Source organism: Terrapene carolina, unplaced genomic scaffold, assembly GCF_002925995.2.
Source record: "Terrapene carolina triunguis isolate 2854851 unplaced genomic scaffold, T_m_triunguis-2.0 Scaffold740, whole genome shotgun sequence".
Lineage (NCBI taxonomy): Eukaryota > Metazoa > Chordata > Testudines > Emydidae > Terrapene > Terrapene triunguis.
In genome coordinates this window covers 1888253-1908835 of record NW_020665091.1, presented here as the reverse complement: position 1 = coordinate 1908835, position 20583 = coordinate 1888253, and the positions used below count along the sequence as shown (strand labels likewise).

Sequence of the window (20583 nt, the reverse complement as noted above, 5' to 3'; positions counted from 1 at the left end):
CGGATCATTTTTGTGGCTTTCCTCTGGAGTCTCCAATTTGTCCACATCTTTCCTAACGCGTGGTGCCCAGAAATGGACACAGGACTCCAGCTGAGGCGTCACCGGTGCTGAGTAGAGCGGGACAATCACCTCCCATATCTTACCTACGACACTCCTGTTAATACTCCCCAGAATGATATTAGTCGTTGTCACAACTGCATCACACTGTGGACTCATTCAGCTGTCATCGTAAGCAATTTCTCTTCCTCCATGGTGTTTTCCGCTTCAGACACTTATAAACAGTTATTATGTCCTCTATTGTCTTTTAACTCCGCTATACAGCTCATATTTAACTATTTTAATCTTTCTTCATAAGCAATCTCTCCATTCCCTTAAAGGTGTCCTGAAAACATTGTCTGTGACCATTTTGTTTCTGTCATATGCATGAAGCAGGAGGCCTGAGAGAGTTTGTTTTAAATCAGCGTTAGATTTGGCTTGCGTTGACTCACTGCTATATGGCCTCCTCTAAATCCCAGCTCTTCAGCTGCCAGCTCATGCTGCAAGATGTCCCTCCGTGTCTTCTCAGGTGTGAGCAAACCACCGCTCCTCTGCCCACTCCACTATCTTCCCATTCATTGTGGGATCCAGCTACAATTGGATTCAGTTCCAAATTGTCCTCCTTAGTTTTAAAACTCTTTGTGGATTTTTCCCACTCAGCCTTGCAGAGATAGTTTCTCTACCAGACCCTCCCTGCTCCCTCTAGTTGTGTGACATAGGCCTTCGCTCTCCGTCTTCTCATTGTTTTAGTTTCACTTTGTTGGTGCAGGACCCTTCTCCTCTGTGGCTTCTTCCATATGGAACAGCCTCCCTGGATCTCTTTGCCTCATTCACTATCCTGCTCTTTTAAACAGCCTGTCAGCAAATGCATCTCCTCTGCCTTGCCTAGGCAGTACCTCCTGATTTCTCTGCTCCCCTCCCTGTTGGGTAGCTCTGCAAAGCATTTGGAATACCATTTGCATGGGAATTTTACATAAAGATTTGTGTGTGTGTGTGTGTGAGAGAGAGAGAGAGAGAGAGATGTGTTTAGTGGTCTGGGTTTTTTGCCTCTCTTTTCGTTTCCTCTCTTTAACTCCATATTATGTATTCCTTTGTCTCCATTCCTTTCTCTTCAGGGGAGCATATCTTATCCTTCGCAGCCTGTGTAGGAAGTGAGGAGATCGTCCAGTTGCTCATCAAACATGGAGCCAACATCAGAGCACAAGACACCTTGGGTAAGAGCTCTTCAGTGGCCTCTTTCAAGGTGCTGTGTGAATGGTGTGGTACCAAATGATGGTACCTTTGCGGGACTGTGTCTGAAGTTGGTCACCTCACTTTAAGAAAGATGCTGGTGAGACTGAGAAGGCCCAGTGAAGGGCAACAAAGGGACATAGCAATATGGTCGTGTAATGTACTCAGCAGCAAGCGGTCCCTCCCATAAGAGCATAGTCCAGGCCTTAGGGAGACCCTGTGTGGTGACAATAGGCTGCAAAGACTGCCTGAGAGCCAGAAAGAGAGAGAGAGACACAGGGTCCATCTGTGTGCATCAATCTCATTAAAATCCCCTTTGTGTTCATTACAGCTTAGTCCTGTCTCTCCTCTGCAGTGAGACACATCACAGGCAAGATTTACATAGGAAATGAGATGGCCAGAACTAGTGTTTCAAAATTATGAAAGATGCTAACTTGAAACCCAGGGAAAAACATCCCAGTTTGTGAGGTGGTAATATCAGAGCTGGCTAGCTGGAGCAATGGTCTGTTCCAGGATGACTAGTCCTATACTGGAACCTTAAATAGACTTTTGCCTAGATAAAATACGACACCAACTGCCTTTTATTATTCAGTTTTCTGTGGATTGAAGGACTTTAGATGGGGGCTGCTTTTCCTTAATTGTCAAGTGGGGCTGTTCATACTGTGCAGAGCCACACAGAATACTAATGGCAAGCCCTGTTGTACAGAGGCTGAGCAAGATCTGTATATTGACTGTCTGAGAGTCTGTCAAGATTGGGAGGTGATTTGTGTTTCCCATCTTACCAGTTATCTCATCCCTCTGTCTCTCTTTCCACTACAGGGAACACTGTTCTCCACATCCTAGTTCTCCAACCCAACAAGATCTTTGCCTGCCAGATGTACAACTTCCTTCTCTCCTATGACAAGAGCGAAAGGGAGCTGGGAGCCCTGGACTTAATCCCTAACAACGAGGGGCTCACTCCATTCAAGCTAACTGGGGTTGAGGGCAACACTGTGGTGAGTTTGTGTGCAGCACTTGGCTTTCATAGTTTCTGATGTCACTGAGGCATGTCTCTGTCTGAAGGATCCCAAAGCACTTTCCAGATATCACTAGTAGGGATCACTCACCCACCAAAGTGCAGCTGCCTCTTGGGGGCATACAGCAACTGCTCTGTGTCAGTAGCACTACAGGAGAATCACTGGAGGGGAGGTATAACATTTTCCACTGACAGTCCACGGGAAAATGCTGGAGGATTGATTCAGTGCTGATTCAGAGAGAAGAGCACCACCTCCTGCCTCACCAGCACCATAGTACCAGGCTGAGGCAGTGACATAGAAAAGGAAACATCACCTACTGAGTCACCTGCACCATGGCATTTAACACTGTGCTGGGGCTTTGGGTCAGTACTAAGTTAGAAAGGAGAGCACTCCCTACTGAACCAGTAATACCTATAGCACATAGGTCTTCCATCCGAGTTCTGACCCAACCCAAATTTGCTTGGCTTGAGAATTAATAAGATCACAGTCCAACCCCCTGATTGCAAGGCTTCTGTAGACAAGTGTTTTCAGAGCTGAGTTTGAAGCAGGGGTGCAGGTGATTTCAATGTCCTGGGATACTGGTGCTGGTGGTGCTTGGTGGTTTGGGCAAATATGTACAGCCTCCCATGAGCTCAGCTCTGCCCTTCTTGCCAATTAGATGTTCCAGCACCTTATGCAGAACAGAAAGCACATCCAGTGGACCTTCGGCCCCCTGGTCTCCACCCTGTATGACCTCACAGAGATCGACTCGTGGGGAGATGACCAATCTCTCTTGGAACTCATTGTCACCACCAAGAAAAGAGAGGTATGTGGGTGTGACAAACTGGGGGTCTGTTTGTATCACTTCTGAGTTGTGGATGACTTTATGAAATTGTATTTTGAAATTACTGTGTCATGGAAAAAAGCCTATATGGTTGTGGATCCTCCAAGAGCTAGCTGGGTTGTGGCATGTCTCTCTGCCAGGCCAGACTCAATGGTGAATGATCAGCACTCAAAATAAAACACCTTGGGACAATAGGTTTGCACTCCCTGAGAGAGGTAGCTTCCTCCTCCTGTTTGGGAGATTACCAGAAGGCAGAACAAAAGAAGCAGGTGACCCCAGCAGGAGTCTATAATGGGACACCACAGGGAGGAACAGGGGAAGAGAGAGCCATTTTGCAGCAAAGTAAGATTAGGGAAGCTGCTGCAAGGGTAGGACACACAAGGGTCTGGAGGACCCTGCCCGTCTGCCAGCCAGAACACAGACTATCCCTCAGGGACTCCCAAAGGGAGGGTGAGCTAGGGAGGGGCATTGTGTTTAGGATGTTTTATTGTGTGGTATGATCTGTACTCTCCTGTGCTTCATCTATTAAGTAAAGAGCATCAATTTAGTAGATTGAACAAAGTGTGCATGTGTGCGTTTGTTGTCTGCTTTGCAATTACTGCATGCCCCCGAGGGAGTTAAACTGTAAACCAGATGTTCACACCTGGTGGGTAGAGTCCAGGGAGAGGGGTGTGTTTGAGTACTGCGAAGTGGGAAGGGTCAGCTCTGGACCCAGAACAGCTATGAGGAGGGTGCCAGATAGAAGTTCTGCGTCCTGTGAGTGTGCCTAGAGACCCTGAAATTGGGGCAGTGGCTGGACTCCATTCAGGTTCCAGGAGACCCAGAGTGCAGAGACTAGGAAGGGGCACCCATTGGAATCTATTGGCAAGTCAAGTTCTTGATCTGTAACCTCTCTTATAACAAGAAATTATTACAATATTCTAGAGTAATGGTCTGAAGCATTACAGCTTTCTATAGAGACACTGCAGGGTATGGAACTATGACTGTAGGATATTACAGTATTTCCATTTGGGCATCAACCTGTCATAAGAAGAGCCTGCCATTTCTAACAGGATTGTGGTCTTTGTCTCCTCTCTTCTCCTCCTACCTTGCTCTCTTCTTTGCTATTAGCATGGCAAAGTATCCAGGTGTTTCCAGAGTGAATGCACCAGGTCTTTGGATGGGTGTAGTGGCATTAATGGACCAGGTGGGATAGTGGGACAAATTCTGACCTGTTTCTGCAGCCTGTCTCTGCCCAGGTCCTTTGAGTCATTGCTCTGTGTTTGGCGGACAAAAGGGGACAGACAAGGGTCCCAGTCAGAGTTGATTTAACGTACTATGATTGTTTTCATAAGCTTGGGGTGATTTGCCAGTTTGCTCTTCGGGGGCAGAGAGGTGCCCCACAATGAATGAAGTCTGGTGTCTGTCTCTCAGGCCCGTCGGATCCTGGACCTGACCCCTGTGAATGAGCTGGTGAGCCTGAAGTGGAATAAATATGGGCGTCCCTATTTCTGCATCCTGGCCTTATTCTACGTGCTATACATGATTTGCTTCACCATGTGCTGTGTCTATCGACCTCTAAAACATCGACAGAGCAACAAAACACATGAAAGGGACAACACCATCTACATCCAGAAACTGCTGCAGGTACATTGTGTACACCATTAATATCCCACAAATCTTCCCAGCTTTTTAGCCTAAAAGTCCCCAAGCACTTTACAGGCTATGTAGGCGAAGGAATACCTGCAGCCATCTGCTCCCTGCAGCACAGCACCCCCGAGCAGCATGCTGGGAAGTTGGGCTCAGTACTGACTCAAAGGGGAGAGCACCTCCTCCTTATTATAATAGTGCATCCTGTTTCTGGTGGTAGTGCCTAAGGGCCAGCCAAGAGTGGGGCCCCCATTGTGCTGGACAATGTACCCAAAGAGCTTGCAGCCTGAAGAGACCAGACAAATGCAGGGTGGGGAAAAGGGTAGAACCCACACGCAGAGTGAAATAGGTGATGATGGCAAACAGTGTGTTGGTCCACTGTTTAGGATGCGGGGATAGGTTTACTTAGGAGGGAGTTAGCTACATGGAAAGGGAAGGGGAGTAAATGGGACAGAGTGGGGGAGGAGAGGGTAGGCGGACAGATGTGGGCTGGAGCTCAGTTAAAGAGACTCACTTGTTTCCCAGGGCCAATTCTTCAGGAGCGCTGGGCACCCCCAACTCCAGCAGAACTCAGTGAGTGCTGCAGGTGCTCAATAGCTCTCAACATCAGTCCCAAGGTGTCTTCAATTGGGCACCCAAAAACTAAGGCACCCAAAAGAGGAGGCCTTGTTGGCCCAGGTGACACTGCAGTCATCCAGTGTCAGAGCTGGGGGTAGAAATCATGTTTCCTGATTCCCGCTGTCATGCTTGATCTTCTAGACTAACTGCCTCTTCTGGAGACTATGGCATGAGCAATCCTGCAAGGAGAATACTTTTTTGCTCAAGCCTAGATGGGGCATAAGAGTCCTCTCCTGGCCATGCACAGTTGGACTGAGGGGGACCTCCTTCTCTCCTTTCAGGAATCTTATGCGACTCCTGAGGACAATCTGAGGCTGGTAGGGGAGCTGATCACAGTGATAGGAGCCATAGTAATATTGATCCTTGAGGTAAGAGAAATCAATATAATTTAATGTTCTGTGCATGTGTGAACTGATTGAGCCCCAATTTGAACAGAGTGTTCTTCTTAGATTCCAGATATCTTCAGAGTTGGAGTCACCAAGTACTTTGGACAAACTATTCTGGGAGGACCTTTCCACATCATCATGTGAGGTTCCCCCTCTCCTTATTTCATACAGATTGCTTTCTGGTGTGGGTGGGGGTTGGGGGGATTATGGAGAGTTAGTTGTTGGGAGAGACTTGAGTGTTTGGAGGTGAGAGTGTGGACTGGGAATGTGATTCTGATCCTCCTGGCTCTGTCTTATACGCTATAGCATCACCTATGCCTGTATGATCTTGGTGACCATGGTGATGCGTCTCACCAGCACCACTGGAGAGGTGGTCCCCATGTCCTTTGCCCTGGTGCTGGGCTGGTGCAACGTCATGTACTTCGCACGAGGCTTTCAGATGCTGGGACCCTTCACCATCATGATACAGAAGGTAAGGACAACACAGCCCACTGCCTGACTGAAAGAGGGAGAGAGACTGTAATAAAGATATCAGCAAAGATGGATCCTGAGCAGCAGTTATCCAGCCATGCCATGCATCAGCATGTGCCCACGGTCATATCTTGGTCCTTCCATCAGAATAGAAACACTTTCCCAGGAGTTTCTGGTGTGGGATTCGAGTTCCTGGAGCCAGACAAGAACCCTTTTGACCTTTATCTAGCAGGCTGTTTTAAGTGAGGTTCTTCTTTTATGTACTGAGATAGGCCACATGCAGGACGGTGAAGGGTACAGTGGACATTAGAGACATAGAAGCCACTAAACTGGCTCAGAACATTAGTCGGTTCAGATCAGTCTTTCATCTCTGTTATACTGGTGGAACAGGCTGTAGGGTCCTCTAGTTCAATGGATGACACTGCTGGAAAAAATATTGAGGTAAGCAATTTAGTTATATATATTTAATTGGACTGATAGCCGTGCCTACAGTAGTATCACTGCAACTGGGTAATCTTATCCAGACAAATTTGTCTGGATAAGATTACCCAGCTGCAGTGATACTACTGTAGGCACGGCTATCAGTCTTTGTGCTTCAGCTGACCAAGAAGAAATCCCTATTTTCAGTGTCTTATGGTGGACCAAGTGTATTATGGAGGTGTTCTGACTTCCCTCTGAAACATCAAGTATGAGCCATTCTGCAGCCAGGCTACTAAACTATTAGTACTACTAAAACATTTAGCTAGCACTCCCATCCATAGAGCTCAGAGTACTTTCACAAAGTGAGTGTGTATCATTAGTATATTACATATCTGGAGAAACTGAGGCAAGAGAGGTTAAATAAATTTCCCCAGCTCACACAGTAACTCCTTTGGATTAGAAATTAGGTCTGCTGACTTCCAGTGCCCTGCTTTGGCTACTCGACCATGCTGTCTCCTGACTAGAAGGACCAGTGGTCCGATCCAATATGACATGAGATACAAGACTGGATCTGCTATGGTGGGAGGTGAGAGACCAGGATACATGGACCAGTTAGACAACAAAGCCTCAGTTTCAGGGCTGTATTTGTGAGAGAGTGGGGTCTCATGGCAGTTGGTTTTGTTTCATCTGCAGATGATATTTGGAGATCTCATGCGCTTCTGCTGGCTCATGGCAGTGGTGATACTTGGCTTTGCATCAGGTAGGTATGATGCGATACACAGCTACAAGCCCAGTTAAAAGACAGCAGGGTCTCAATGGACACCCTGAGGGGCACCATGTCTTGCACATCCATCCACGGAATATTGGGTTTTATGGAACAATTGTCTGGAAAGAGGGCACTCAGTCCTCCAGCTCCTTCATAGCTTATATTAGAATACAACTCAAAGCTCCCAGGCCTGCCCATGCTGATGGGATTTGACTTGCCTGTTCATTTCCTCCCTTCCCTTTCTCCCTGCTCCTTGCTATTCACAATCCATACCTTCTCCTCCTTCTGCCTTTTCCTCCCCATATCTCAGGTTCCTTCCTACAAAATTGCCCCACCCCTCTGCCAGTCTCTCTTCTCATTCATGAACTGACACATTTGCCTATGAAGTTATTGATTCAGCCCCAAAGAGGACAGGCTATTTGGGAGATCTCAGCAACCTGGACACGGGGAAATGTTATGGGCTGGTGGGACTTGACCCAGTTCTGAAGAAATGTCAATATTCCGTAGAGAGGAGGAACCCACCTCTCTACTCCAGAGGGAATGGGGGGGTGCGGTACTTAGTTATTCACTCTCCTTCCAGAATTCACAGTGTTGTGTGATCAATGCAAGGCGAGGTTGCCCTTTGCCACAAAATAATCTCAGCCTGATGCTGCTATGATTGTTTTATGCCATACTGGTGTCATGATGAGGGCTCTGGATACCACGTGAAGTGGGGACATAATGTTGTCCTGTTATGATTAAATAACATGAGTTTCAAATAGCACTCAGGACTCTTAAGTGTCCTATGAGCTCTGTGACACAGGAAAGCCTCCCTGGAAACTGGGGCTGTCTGACTGCAGCTGGGATGCATGGCTGCCCTGGGCTAAAGTCTAACACTATACTGTTGTTTCAGGCAGATGGTAGGATGGTGCAGGGCAGAGCAGAGAAAGCACAGAGGCTTCCTCATTCATTTTCCCTCCTTTCCTCTCTATGCCAGCTTTTTACGTCATCTTCCAGACTGAAAACCCCGATGAACTGGGCCACTTCTATAACTACCCCATAGCTCTCTTCAGCACCTTTGAGCTCTTCCTCACCATCATCGATGGGCCCGCCAACTATGAAGTGGACCTGCCCTTCATGTACAGCATCACCTACTCCGCCTTCGCCGTCATCGCCACCCTCCTCATGCTCAACTTGCTCATCGCCATGATGGGTGACACCCACTGGCGCGTGGCCCACGAGCGGGACGAGCTTTGGAGAGCACAGGTGAGGATGCTGCTGAGCCACATGTGAACAGACCTTAATGCATAGACTCACTTTGAGCCTAGGACAGGGTAGGGTCAGGGGCTCCCATTAGGGTATGTGTGTAGCCCATGAGTGATGACCTTAGAGCCTGAATTCCTTTCTCACAGAGGAGACTTGTGGATTCTTCCAGTGTGGGGAGGGTTGAGTTCTTGGCAGTAGAAGGCATGTGTGTTTTTGGAGGAGGAGATCCATGAATGAAAAAATATATGGAAAAGGAATTTATTTCAGCCCAGGGCAGAGGAGGGCTGAAATGGGGCCCATTGTGTAGGCATGTGTCTAGGTATTTCACTCATATGTGTCTATGAGAAGTATAGACTCCATCTATGCCCCCATGATTTCCTGCTGCTTGTTCTACCCACTTCCCCTATCTCTGCACTCCTTGTTGTCTTGCCAACACCTTTTTTGTTGTTTTGAAGGTTGTTGCCACTACTGTCATGCTGGAGCGGAAACTCCCACAATGCCTCTGGCCTCGCTCTGGGATCTGTGGGCAGGAGTATGGCTTGGGGGACCGCTGGTACCTCAGGTGAGTTCTATGGGGATTGCCCACATGTTGACTAAACATAGTGGATTCTCTTGTGCAAACCTGTCAGAGAGGAAGATGGTGTTAATCCACCCTGTTCTGACAGTGTAGCCTCCTGTGAATGGGAGCCATTTCAGGTGGCAATGGCCTGGGCTCTGCAACCTGAGGACGGGCATGACCCATGGGAGAATTATAGGAATCGGAGATGGAAAAGGCTATGGGCTCACACCTAGTCCAGCTCCCACCTACCCAATGCAGTCTACCTTCCATTGTTGTGCAGTCCAGCTTATAAATGACTCAAGTAATAAAAACTCCCAGCATAGTCAGAGCCCAACAGACCCTCACTGTTAGGCAGTGCTTCCAGATATGCAGCCATAAATGTCCCGCCCCAGATCCCATCCCTTCCACGAGGAAAGGAGCTCACTGTCCTCTGTAATACTGAAAGCTAATTATGCATTTCTGCACCCATGCATGTACCAGTGTGTACTATGAGTGAGGGGGAGGGAGGGAGGGTGGACTCAGGGTTCCCTGACATCTTCTGAAGCTTAAAAACTACCAAACCAACTGTCTTCAATGTTAACTTAATGTTTAGATCTCTCTGGGAAGAGAGTTCAGCAGTTCAAATGAGAAACATCTTAAATGTGCAAGTTTCCACATGTACACAGTTAAGAAGTTGCCCACTGTGCATATCTAAACTGGCACCTGATTTTCTAGTGGGTGTGTCTGATACAATTTTCAAACAGTCTTTACTTTTTGTTAATTAAAAATATGTAGTTCTCTAACCAAGTAAACACTGGGCGGGTTTGATACAGTTTCTACTTGGCGTTGGATACAGTTTGGAAACCCGTCATAATCTTTTGTTAATTAAAATTAATATTTCTCCAAACAAGTAAAGACACTAGTTCTCAGTGCAGACTTCATCCAGGCCAAGTTTCAAACCACTGCTATTTTTGCTGCAGTTCTCTCCAAAGAAAATCGTGTACTGGGCTTTTTTAAAGAGGGGAGGAAGGGAAGCAATTTTTTTTTTCATCCTGGCTGAACTTGAAAACAGCTGAAGGGATTTTACTCTAACTTTCCAAAACAAAACAACAACAAAATCCCATCACACAGAGCCTAAGCTTGGAAAATTACAGCAGCCCTGAAGGTGAATCGTTTTGGAAAGTTATGAGCATGTGAAAACAGCGGGTTATAATGGCAACTGTTTTGCAACTTCCATTATTGCAGAAGCTATTATGCACCCATTATAATTAAGGTTCTTTTGATAAAACAACATTAAGGTGAAGGTTCTGCTCAGAAAAGTAGCTATGTAAAAATGGCTTTTTATCACTCAGCATATCTGACTCTGGTATCTATCAGATTTGCTGATTTATGGCTAAAATACGTTTTCATTGATTTTTACTCCTGGTTGTCTGCAGAGCCAACACAGTTCAGAGAGCGGGAATTGGAATCTATTCCTTCTTGTGCAGCGTTAACAGAATTGTTCATTAAGTGTCAATCTGTTACACCTGTGCAAACCTACTGATTACAATAGGGTTGCACAGATGACACCAGAGATATAGCGTGAAGATAGGTGGGCTGCCCAGGTAGAACTGAGAGCTTAATATGACCTGCAGAGCCTTTATTTCAGGTGATGATGTGTGTGAGATGGAAAGAGCCCATCTTGACTCTCGGGGCCAGACTTTTCAATGTATTTAGGTGCCTAAAGATGCAGGTAGTGGCCTAGTGGGATTTTCAAACGAGCCTAGGTGGCTAATACTGAAAATGATGCACTTGAAAATCCGATTAGGTCATTACCTGCATCTTTAAGCACCTAAATACCTTGAAAAATCTGGCCATTAAATTCTAGGCAGAGAGAGACCGTCAGAAACAAATGACCCTTTACTTATAAACTGAGTGCATTTGATCAGGAGTCTCTGAGGCCCATGATGCCATAGAGTCACTTTCAGAATAGAGCTGCTCTATGAAGCTGAATAGCAAGGGGGGTCCAGGCGCTAACATTGGGCTCACTTCAAACTGCACTACACAAGTGCCAGCGAACTCTAGTGGCTGCCAGTATAGGAGCAGTATCTGTAGTGAGATTAGTTAGGGAAAGGCTGACACCGGGCATCCATCTTCGTTTCTTCAAGGAATAAGCTGATAATCAGTTGGGAAAGTCCGGAAGAAATCCCCCCTCATACTATTGTATAGCTCAATCAGGAGCTCTTTGGGATAGGATCCAGCATTAGCAACTGCTAGAAAAGAGATGTGCAATAACTGAGCCACTGGGCTTTTCCAGTACACTTAAGTCTAGCACCCTCCTCGCTGCACTTCATGCAGCAGAGCACAACGGGGAGTAATTTCTCCCTACTGTCCAAGACCCGCAGGGGCCTGGCCTGCAGCAGTGGGCACAGAGATTTCACATCAGCTCCATGCAGCAATTAAAGCAACACTGAAGCGGAACAGCTTCATGCTCGGAGCACTGTGACCCCCTGAGTGCTGGAGCGTAGTGTAAAATCTTGGGGGAGGTGCTGGGCTGGAACATGAAGGATTATGCTGCATGACTGTAGGTGTTACTCTGCTGGGCTGTCCATCAATGACAGTCCGTCAGTTCCTAGAGTGCTCTAGGATCAAGAGAAATTGGCAATGCCGGATATCTACTGTACACATCTGTGTGCACGACTCAGTGCTCCCTTCCCTCAAGGCCCCTGTTGGTATTCCCCTACCAGGGAAGGGCCAGTTCCTTCCAGACCCAAAACCTAGCTATAAGTTTAGCTCCATTTGTGTGCACAAGGATAACTTTGTGAAGCATTTAATCCCATTGAGATCCCATAACTGTCTATACAGTAGATAATGATGGCACCGACAGAGACTAAGGGTGTGTCTTCACATCACAGTTAGCCTGAGTTATAACTGTTGTTACTAGGGCTGTCAATTAATCGCAGTTAACTCACGCGACTAACAAAAAAATTAATCACGATTAATCGCAGTTTTAATCGCACTGTTAAACAATAGACTACCAATTGAAATGTATAAAATATTTTGGATGTTTTTCTACATTTTCATATAAATTCTGTGTTGTAATTGAAATAAAAGTGTATATTATTTTTTATTATAAATATTTGCACTGTAAAAATGATAAAATAAATAATATTTTTCAATTAACCTCATACAAGTAATTTAGTGCAATCTTTGTCGTGAAAGTGCAATTTACAAATGTAGATTTTTTTTTGTTACATAACTGCACTCAAAAACAAAACAATGTAAAACTTCAGAGCCTACAAGGCCACTCGGTCAGCAGAAAGTGAGAACAGGCATTTTTATGGCACTTTTGTAGGTATTTACATGCCAGATATGCTAAACATTTGTATGCCCCTTCATGCTTCGGCCACCATTCCAGAGGACATGCTTCCATGCTGATGTCACTCATTAAAAAAATTATGCGTTAATTAAATTTGTGACTGAACTCCTTGGGGGAGAATTGTATGTCCCATGCTCTATTTTACATACATTCTCCCATATATTTCATGTTATAGTAGTTTCAGATGATGACCCAGCACATGTTGTTCATTTTAAGAACAGTTTCACCGCAGATTTGACAAAACGCATAGAAGATACCAACATGAGATTTCTAAAGATAGCTACAGCACTTGACCCAAGGTTTAAGAATCTGAAGTGCCTTCCAAAATCTGAGAGGGATGAGGTGTGGAACATGCTTTCAGAATTCTTAAAAGTGCAACACTCCAATGCGGAAACTACAGAATCCACACCACCAAAAAAGAAAATCAACCTTCTGCTGGTGGCATCTGACTCAAATAATGAAAATGAACATGAGTCAGTCTGCACTGCTTTGGATAGTTATCGAGCTGAACCCCTCATCAGCATGAATGCATGTCCCCTGGAATAATGGTTGAAGCATGAAGGGACATATGAATCTTTAGTGCATCTGGCACTTGAATATCTTGCGACACCAGCTACAACAGTGCCATGAGAATGCCTGTTCTCACTTTCAGGTGACACTGTAAACAAGAAACGGGCAGCATTGTCTCCTGCAAATGTAAACAAACTGAGTGATTGGCTGAACAAGAAGTAGGACTGAGTGGACTTGCGGGCTCTAAAACTTTACATTGTTTTATTTTTCAATGCAGGTTTTTTTGTACATAATTCTATGCTTGTCAGTTCAACTTTAATGATAACGAGATTTCACTACACTACTTGTATTAGGTGAATTGAAAAATACAATTTCTTTTGTTTTATTTACAGAGCAAATACTTGTAGTCAAAAATAAATATAAAGTGAGCAGTGTACACTTTGTATTCTGTGTTGTAACTGAAATCAATATATTTGAAAATGTAGAAAACATCCAAAAATATTTAAATGATATTCTATTCTTAATAGTGCAATTAATCACGATTAATTTTTTTAATCGCTTGACAGCCCTACTTGTTACCCTTAACTTCACTCCTGTCCACACACAAAAATCTCTAGCTCAAGTTAGGGGCTGCTTTAAGCTTGAGCTAACTGGTTTGTCAGGCGGGCTGGGTTGAAGGTTGAGTGATCTCAAGCTGGTGATGCAGTGAGGATGTAACAGCTTGAGTTATAACTCAGCAGCAGCTAGTCCAATCACTTTGCTAATCCAAGTATCAGGAGGTAGCCATATTAGTCTGTATCCACAAAAACAACAAGGAGTCCGGTGGCACCTTAAAGACTAACAGATTTATTTGGGCATAAGCTGAAGAAGTGTTTTTTTACCCTCTAAAGCTTATGCCCAAATAAATCTGTTAGTCTTTAAGGTGCCACCGGACTCTTGTTGTTTCTGCAAATCCAGTCACTCCAGGCTGCTAATCAAATCAATAACTCCAGCATAACTAAAAGCCGTAACAGTGAGGTTAACTCCATACCCATCCCTCAGTTATTGCTAGACTCCTTGGTACTTCTCTTCATCTCCCTCCATGCCCCAGAGCCTTTTCTGCAGCTCAGCAGGGCTCATGGCATGGGATTCAAGGAGCTGCAGTCGCTCCTTTCCTTCCTGAGATTCCTGAACACTAGAGATGTCTGTGTGAAGGGACAGACAGGCTCTCTGTGACCCTGCATCAGGCAGAGGGTTAATGGGCTAGGAAGAAGGGATGCTCCTAGCAAAATGTAGGCAGACACTAACTGATCCCTTGCCCTCCAGCCCTAATGCAGAGCTGCCATAGTGCACTAGCACTGCATTATGAAATGTAAAAACCAAAGCTGCCCCTAGGCTGCAGGCCATGCCATTTGCCCACTTCCGCCTGGGTTTGTAGGAGGGAGAACAATATCTGCACTCTGCACTGCTCGGATTGCCACCACCTTCCTTCCCCTCCAGGAACAGATACAAAAGCCTAGCACCCGTGGCTCCTTGCCTTAGAATGCTTGTGGGCAGGGCCTTGCCTTCGAGGTAAATAAACTATTGCTTGGGTGAGACAGTGGGCGCACACTGACTCAGTATATAAGTCGGCAGAGGGACCAGAGGGGGAGCACACTTGCTGCCTGCTCTGCTTTTCGGCAGCAGGACCCAGGAATTGCCAGACTGGTGCAGATCACACTAATCTAGTATCCTGTCTCTGACAGGACCCAGTAACAGGAACCCCAGCATGGGTAATTATGAAATAGCTGGCCCTTAGGGGAAGGTCCTTCCTTGAGCCAGCCTGCTGGAATTTGGCTTGTTCTCCAAAGCAGCAGGGGTTTATAACCCTCATAGTATTTTATCCTTGCTAATGGAACTGTGGCTGTTTTCATTACACACAGAAATGCTGAATGCTTTCCTGAATCCTTCTAAGGTCTTTGCCTCAGTGAGATCTTGTGCAAATGAGTTCCACAGGTGACTTATGCATTTTGTACTAAAAGCAACAGATGGAGGGAGGTCAGGCAATACTTTGCTTTCCATTCTGCTCTTGCAGCGGCTGCTACTGCAGGGGAGGTGGAGCATGGAGAGTTACCTCTCTGTGCCAGTTCCCACTGCTAGATGAGAGATCATCATGTAACACGAGCGTACAAGCAGCTCCCCACCTGATTTTTTCCCCTGACTGCAGTGTCTCAGGTCTCTGACATACAGTAGTCTAGTTCTTTTGGCGAGAGGGAGACATTGCATTGGTAGGAAAGGCCTAGTTGGTGGGGCTTCTTCTTTGGCTTGGGGCTGAAAAGTGTGAGATGTAGGTATTCCTAGCACACTGGTCTTGATTCTTTGTTCTCATCCTGCCTACAGAGTGGAAGACCGATGCGAAGGCAGGCAGCACAAGATGCACCGCTACATGGAAGCATTTAAGTTCCAGATCACAGAAGACTTTGACAAGTACTCACAGAACAAACAGGAGCTGGAGGACGACAAGGACACAGAGGCTCCGTACAGGAAGAAGACCCCTTGCAGCACTCCAGCTGTGTCACCAAGCCTGTCCCGGAGGAGCTCCAGCCATGGCTGGGACATCCTGAGGCACAGCACCCTAGGGCAGCTACAGGGCCATGTCAACCTTTCCATGGAGAAGGAAGAGGAGATCTACCATGTCTGAATGACTGCTCGTCTGCCTCTGTGCAGTGAGTGATCTCTCTCTCCTGCCAGTGGTAAAGGCCATGTTCCGGCATGGACACCTTGTAGTAGTCAACATCCTATTGCCTGCACTCCCATATGGACGGCTCACTCCACAGCAGCAATCTGTGGGGCTAAATGGAGTGCCTGGGGTGTGTGAGGACATTGGGCTGGTCACCCATTGCATGAATGTAAACACACACATGGAAAAAAAATCCCTGATGCATGATAGTGCATGTTCCCACCAGCCCAGCCGAGGCCATTGGGATTTGAACTGGATCACTAACTTCTTCCCCACCAACCCAGACCATTCAAGAGGAAAAATGTCTGATCCCTCACACAGATGGCAGTACTGCTAAAATATATTCACTAGTGCAAACGTGTACCAGAGCCCTCTAGTGGAGGCCTGTGGAAGGTTCATCTGCTACCATGGTAGCGGTAGAGACTGAAGCATCTCCTTAGCATCTCATGGTGATGCCTGTGTTTTTGGCACTGAAGGTGCTAGTTTGGTCTCAGATGGTGTAGATTTGACTGGCAAGCATAGTGTGTGTAAATCTGGATGGATTGTGCTCTGAATTCCCAGACACTTTGGCAAGCAACAGAGAGATTTTCTAGGCATGGGCTTGCTGACTGGTTCCAGTGCTGATGCTTTTTTATCCTCACACTGTCTTTGTGCTGCTGTGAATTTCTTGTCCCCTCCTCTCCCCCCCCCCCCCCCCCCCCAGCTCAAAGAGCCCCTGGATTATTTTTGTATTTAGTTCTATTTACATTTCAATCAGCGGTTTTCTCTCTCTCCCTCTGTTAAAGATACATTAATATATTTTACTACTTCAGTGCATCGAAAGGTCTGAACTGTGAATTTTACTTGGAGTAATGTAGACCTCTCCCTTTAAAAGAATTCTTCCCCAGTCGCTTTCTGAGTCCAGCTTTCAGTCTGTTTATTACCTTTAAAGAAATGGACTCCTGCCCCACTCTCAGCTGCTCGGCTGACCATGGGACTTCAGTCCATGCAGGGTTAATGTCTGCAACAGCCCTGCCTTTCAAACTCCACCCCCGGGCCTGGGTGTTGGGGAGTGGTTTGCTATAGAATGGTAGGCTGTACTGCAAGGGGCTAGCAGAGGGGCATGGATGGGTCAGGACATCTCATCCTGCAGCGGCACAAGAGAAGGCCCCTGAAGTTTTCTGCCTACCCATGCCCCAGTGCTTTTATGAAGCCCTGAAATCTGGGCTCAGGTCAACTTCACCCTTTAATATAGATCTATACAGGGGCACCCACATGTCTTCTCTTGGCTCCCAAAGGCCCTGCCCCTTACCCAGGGTGAAGATGTGTCAGCGGGCAAGTACTAGCCTATCAGAGGGGGACACAACTTGCCTCCTGTAGACTTCGTCATGCTAGAGTGACTTTGTTTTACTGCCAGATAATGCACTTTATGGTGAGTCCCAGAGTATGTGTTCCCTGGGAGCTCTCCCTCCTGTTTAAAGATCAGAGATATGATTGGTTGGGACTGGTTACTTCCTCTGGTTGTAGGCCATGGCTGATTGATCTTGGTTGGTCCCTTCTTGATGGGGGATTATGAAAGGTGTTAAATGTGTATGTAGATCCAATGGCCTGTTTGGAGTTCAATTTCCTCCCAGTAAAATCCTCTACACACTCCCCTTCTCTGGTCTGTGTTTATTTCATTTTCTCCTCTGCTCTGGGGGGCCAACTGGTCTGTGAAGGAAGAACCTTCTGCTCCAAGAGGTCACTCTGCCACCTTCCCCAATGCCCATAATGGAGTGGGAAGGGAATCAGAAGCCCCTGCACCTCTTGGATGCTAAGTGGTGTGGAATGAGAACCTAGATCTCTCCTTCCCAACAGGGACTGGAATGGAACCAGAACCATCTGTCAGCAGGAGCCTAAAGGCTCTGCTCCCTTCCCTTCCTCTTTAATCCCTAGAACCAGAATCCTCTGCTCCCCCTCAAATGGCCAGAGCCCAGAAGGGGGGATCCAGGAATCTCTGCTCAGCCACCCCTCCCAACTCGGGAAATGGAACAGTGTGGATCCAGGGACCACCTGATTCCCTTCCCAGCCCCAGGCAGCAGTGAATATGTTCCCCTCCCAGCCCCTGGGACCATGGTGCAGACTCAAGGCCCCACTGTTGCCTGCCACCAAGCAGTGTGGAGCTCTGAGCTCACTGTTGCCTTTTACCAGCCCTTCCCTGGAACAGGACAGCACTGCAGTAACCAGGTCACTCACCCCATCTTCCGTCACATAATGTGTCCCCACTTGGTGCTCCAGCTCCCCATCACCCGAGGATGGCAGGTGTCAGGCTTGCCCCAGCCCCATACTACCTGAGAAAGAACCTCACACACGTGGACTATTTTCTTTTAGAAAAAAAAAAGTAACTTTCTGCTGCCTTTATTTTGCCTGGTTCATGGCAAAAAATGTCTGTGTGGCTTTGATGGGCTCCCAGCCGCAGACACAGTCCAATGACAGCTTTGTAATGTTTTTGAACCCATCTGCTGCAGAGAAGAGGCAGCAAGTGTGTCTGATCTGTCCAAACTATCTTCCAGCTCCTCCCCACATTACAGTAGTTCCCTCTTCCCCCAGTGCTTCCCCAATGTACAAAATCACCCATATCTGAATGGCACAAGTTCTGTAGCATTGCAGTAAAATCACTGCAAGGGTTTGGTTTGGTGGCATGGGACATTTAATGCCCACTCTATCTCTGCACAAAGTCTCCAGGGATCTCCTCGCCTGCTCCCATGGATAGAGAAAATCGCTCTGAACTCCCTTCCTGGAGTTTGGAAGTGGGGGAATGGTCTAAACCTCAGACCTCTACTGGTTCGAGCTGGTTCAGGTGAACTCGCATGAGCTGGATGCTGTTGAGAATCTTCTTCTGGTGACCAACCAGGGTGATCCCAATGCGCTGGATATCTCTGTGAGAGAAAGGGCGCATGGTAAAGATGGGGCTCCTGTTCTGAACTGCCCCAACCCACCTCCTCTGTGTCACTTTCCTTTCTCTGGCTCTGTCTTTGTCTTCACTGTTACCCAATTTTAACCCAATTTGTGGCATGGTTGGCTCTAAAAATGGTTTATGCCACAGCCAGCGTGGTTAGTACGGATGGTGCCTGGCAGGTAGTTGTCTCCCTATATCCCAAACTGCACAGTATTTCTGCTTTGTAACTGTGCCTGTGTGCCTGGTCTGGCTGGTCCTCCTCCTTCCCAGCTCTCAGTGTGGAAGGACATCCCACAGTGCACTGTCCCATGAGCTGCTGGTGTTGCTCTGTGTGCAGGTCCTCCTGTTGGGCTACTATGGGACAGCAGCAGCCCAGGTTTTCCCAGAATGCACTGATGCAAATTCAGTTGTGCAGTGGTGTGATTGCCGATGCACAAACATGCCCCACACATAGTCATGGTGTGGAAAAAGTGGCTGTGTGGGCATAACTCCCTTGTGTATGTTTTACTGGGGTCAGATGAGTGTCAGAGCTGGTTACAAATACACAGTTATACTTCAAGTGTAGAAAGGGCCTAAAAGGATGTTAGATGGCAGTTGCCCTGCTCTGAACTGCCCCTCCATTACCTCTGTGTGTATCCTCCAAAGATTCCCTACTCCTTATCTCCTAGCTCCTCTTCCACTCTGGAAGTTTCTCCTTAGGTGGAAGCCCTCAGCACCCAGTGTCCTCTGCTCCATCCCAACTTTACTTACTCCAGCGTCATACGTGAGATGACATCGAAAGTAGTCAATCCGGCCTGGTCAAAATTCTCCTTGTAGCGGCCCATCTTGATGGCATCCAGCCATTCGTGGGCACTGGTGAGTGAGGGGAAGTCTGGGGGTGAGTTGCTCAGCAGGGGCTGGGATGGTCTGCAAAGGAAGAGGGAACTTAAGTGCTAAAAGTTCACATGACCAATGCTTGCCAGCCAATTACAATACTCAGTCTGGGGGAGAGCAGAAAGGAAGGGGGACAACACCAGAACAGCATGGAATAAGGATAGACACTAATATCCCCGCACCATGCCCCAGCACCTCCACAAGCTCCTGCCTGGTGCCCTCTCTTACCAGCATTCCCCATTTCCCTTTTCCACCCAACTCAAATCACCCTGCTAAACAGGTGACAGTTCCCCCCAAATCGTGCTCCATCATGAATCCCTCTGGACAAGCATCCCCAGTTGCCCCAGACCCTCTGGCACTTGCTGGATCTTGCCTCACTGTTTGGGTGAAGATCCCTTGGAGCTGGGGTGGCTTTCCAAGACTGGGGAAATGGGGCTGGTGAAGTCACTCCCTGTGTCTCCCCAGTTGTGGACTAGCTCTCCCACTCTGAGCTGCTCCCCTTAGAACAGCCAGTTAGCAGTTACCTCATGCATACAGAGTGGCTCTTTTAGGCTCCAACACTTCCCTTCATCAAAGGAAACAAGACTAAGCAGCAGCCAAAGGCTAAAGAAATCATGGTTTATAAATGAAATTTGCTGCTTTTCCTGCCTTTTGAATCTGTCCCAAGGCTAAAAGTCTCTTTCTATATTGGTGTTTAATAAACTGAGCACAAGCACGCACTCCTCCCCTCCCCCAGCCTTGCACTGTGCTGTGCTGGACCGAGGTTTAAAACCCACGGGAAAATCCCTCTAGGCCAGCAGGACGTGTTTCCGTCATCCACTCTGGAGCCATCTAATCCTGGCTGCATCTACCCCCAGAGACATCCCCTCTGCTGACCTCCTGCATCTGGTTCCAACAGGCTGGGAAATGCAGATGGGAAAATATTGTAGGCAAGACACATTTCCAATTCCAGATTTAAATAAAGATTTCCTTTTCTCCACAGTCTGGGTCCTCCTTCCTCTGCTCACCCCTAATCCCTGATGAACCCACCCCAGGCAGTCCCCTCCCTT

At 47.1% G+C, this 20583-nt stretch overlaps 2 protein-coding genes across 2 annotated transcripts in view; one reads left to right on the top strand and one right to left on the bottom strand.

Annotated features, from left to right (window-relative positions):
• LOC112118222 (transient receptor potential cation channel subfamily V member 6-like) overlaps nt 1–15705 on the top strand; it is a 75314-nt gene extending 59609 nt beyond the window's left edge. The window contains exons 5-15 of the mRNA XM_024216449.1: nt 1152–1250; nt 2086–2261; nt 2941–3087; nt 4519–4731; nt 5634–5720; nt 5802–5878; nt 6045–6210; nt 7323–7389; nt 8372–8640; nt 9096–9202; nt 15405–15705. Of these exons, the coding sequence (XP_024072217.1) occupies nt 1152–1250; nt 2086–2261; nt 2941–3087; nt 4519–4731; nt 5634–5720; nt 5802–5878; nt 6045–6210; nt 7323–7389; nt 8372–8640; nt 9096–9202; nt 15405–15705 (1709 nt within the window). The remainder of the gene's footprint in view (nt 1–1151; nt 1251–2085; nt 2262–2940; nt 3088–4518; nt 4732–5633; nt 5721–5801; nt 5879–6044; nt 6211–7322; nt 7390–8371; nt 8641–9095; nt 9203–15404) is intronic.
• Nucleotides 15706–18103: 2398 nt separating this feature from the next.
• LOC112118225 (ephrin type-B receptor 5) overlaps nt 18104–20583 on the bottom strand; it is a 97951-nt gene continuing 95471 nt past the window's right edge. The window contains exons 14-15 of the mRNA XM_026660232.1: nt 19412–19567; nt 18104–18641 (exon numbers count right to left, since the gene is read on the bottom strand). Of these exons, the coding sequence (XP_026516017.1) occupies nt 18533–18641; nt 19412–19567 (265 nt within the window). The 3' untranslated portion in view covers nt 18104–18532. The remainder of the gene's footprint in view (nt 18642–19411; nt 19568–20583) is intronic.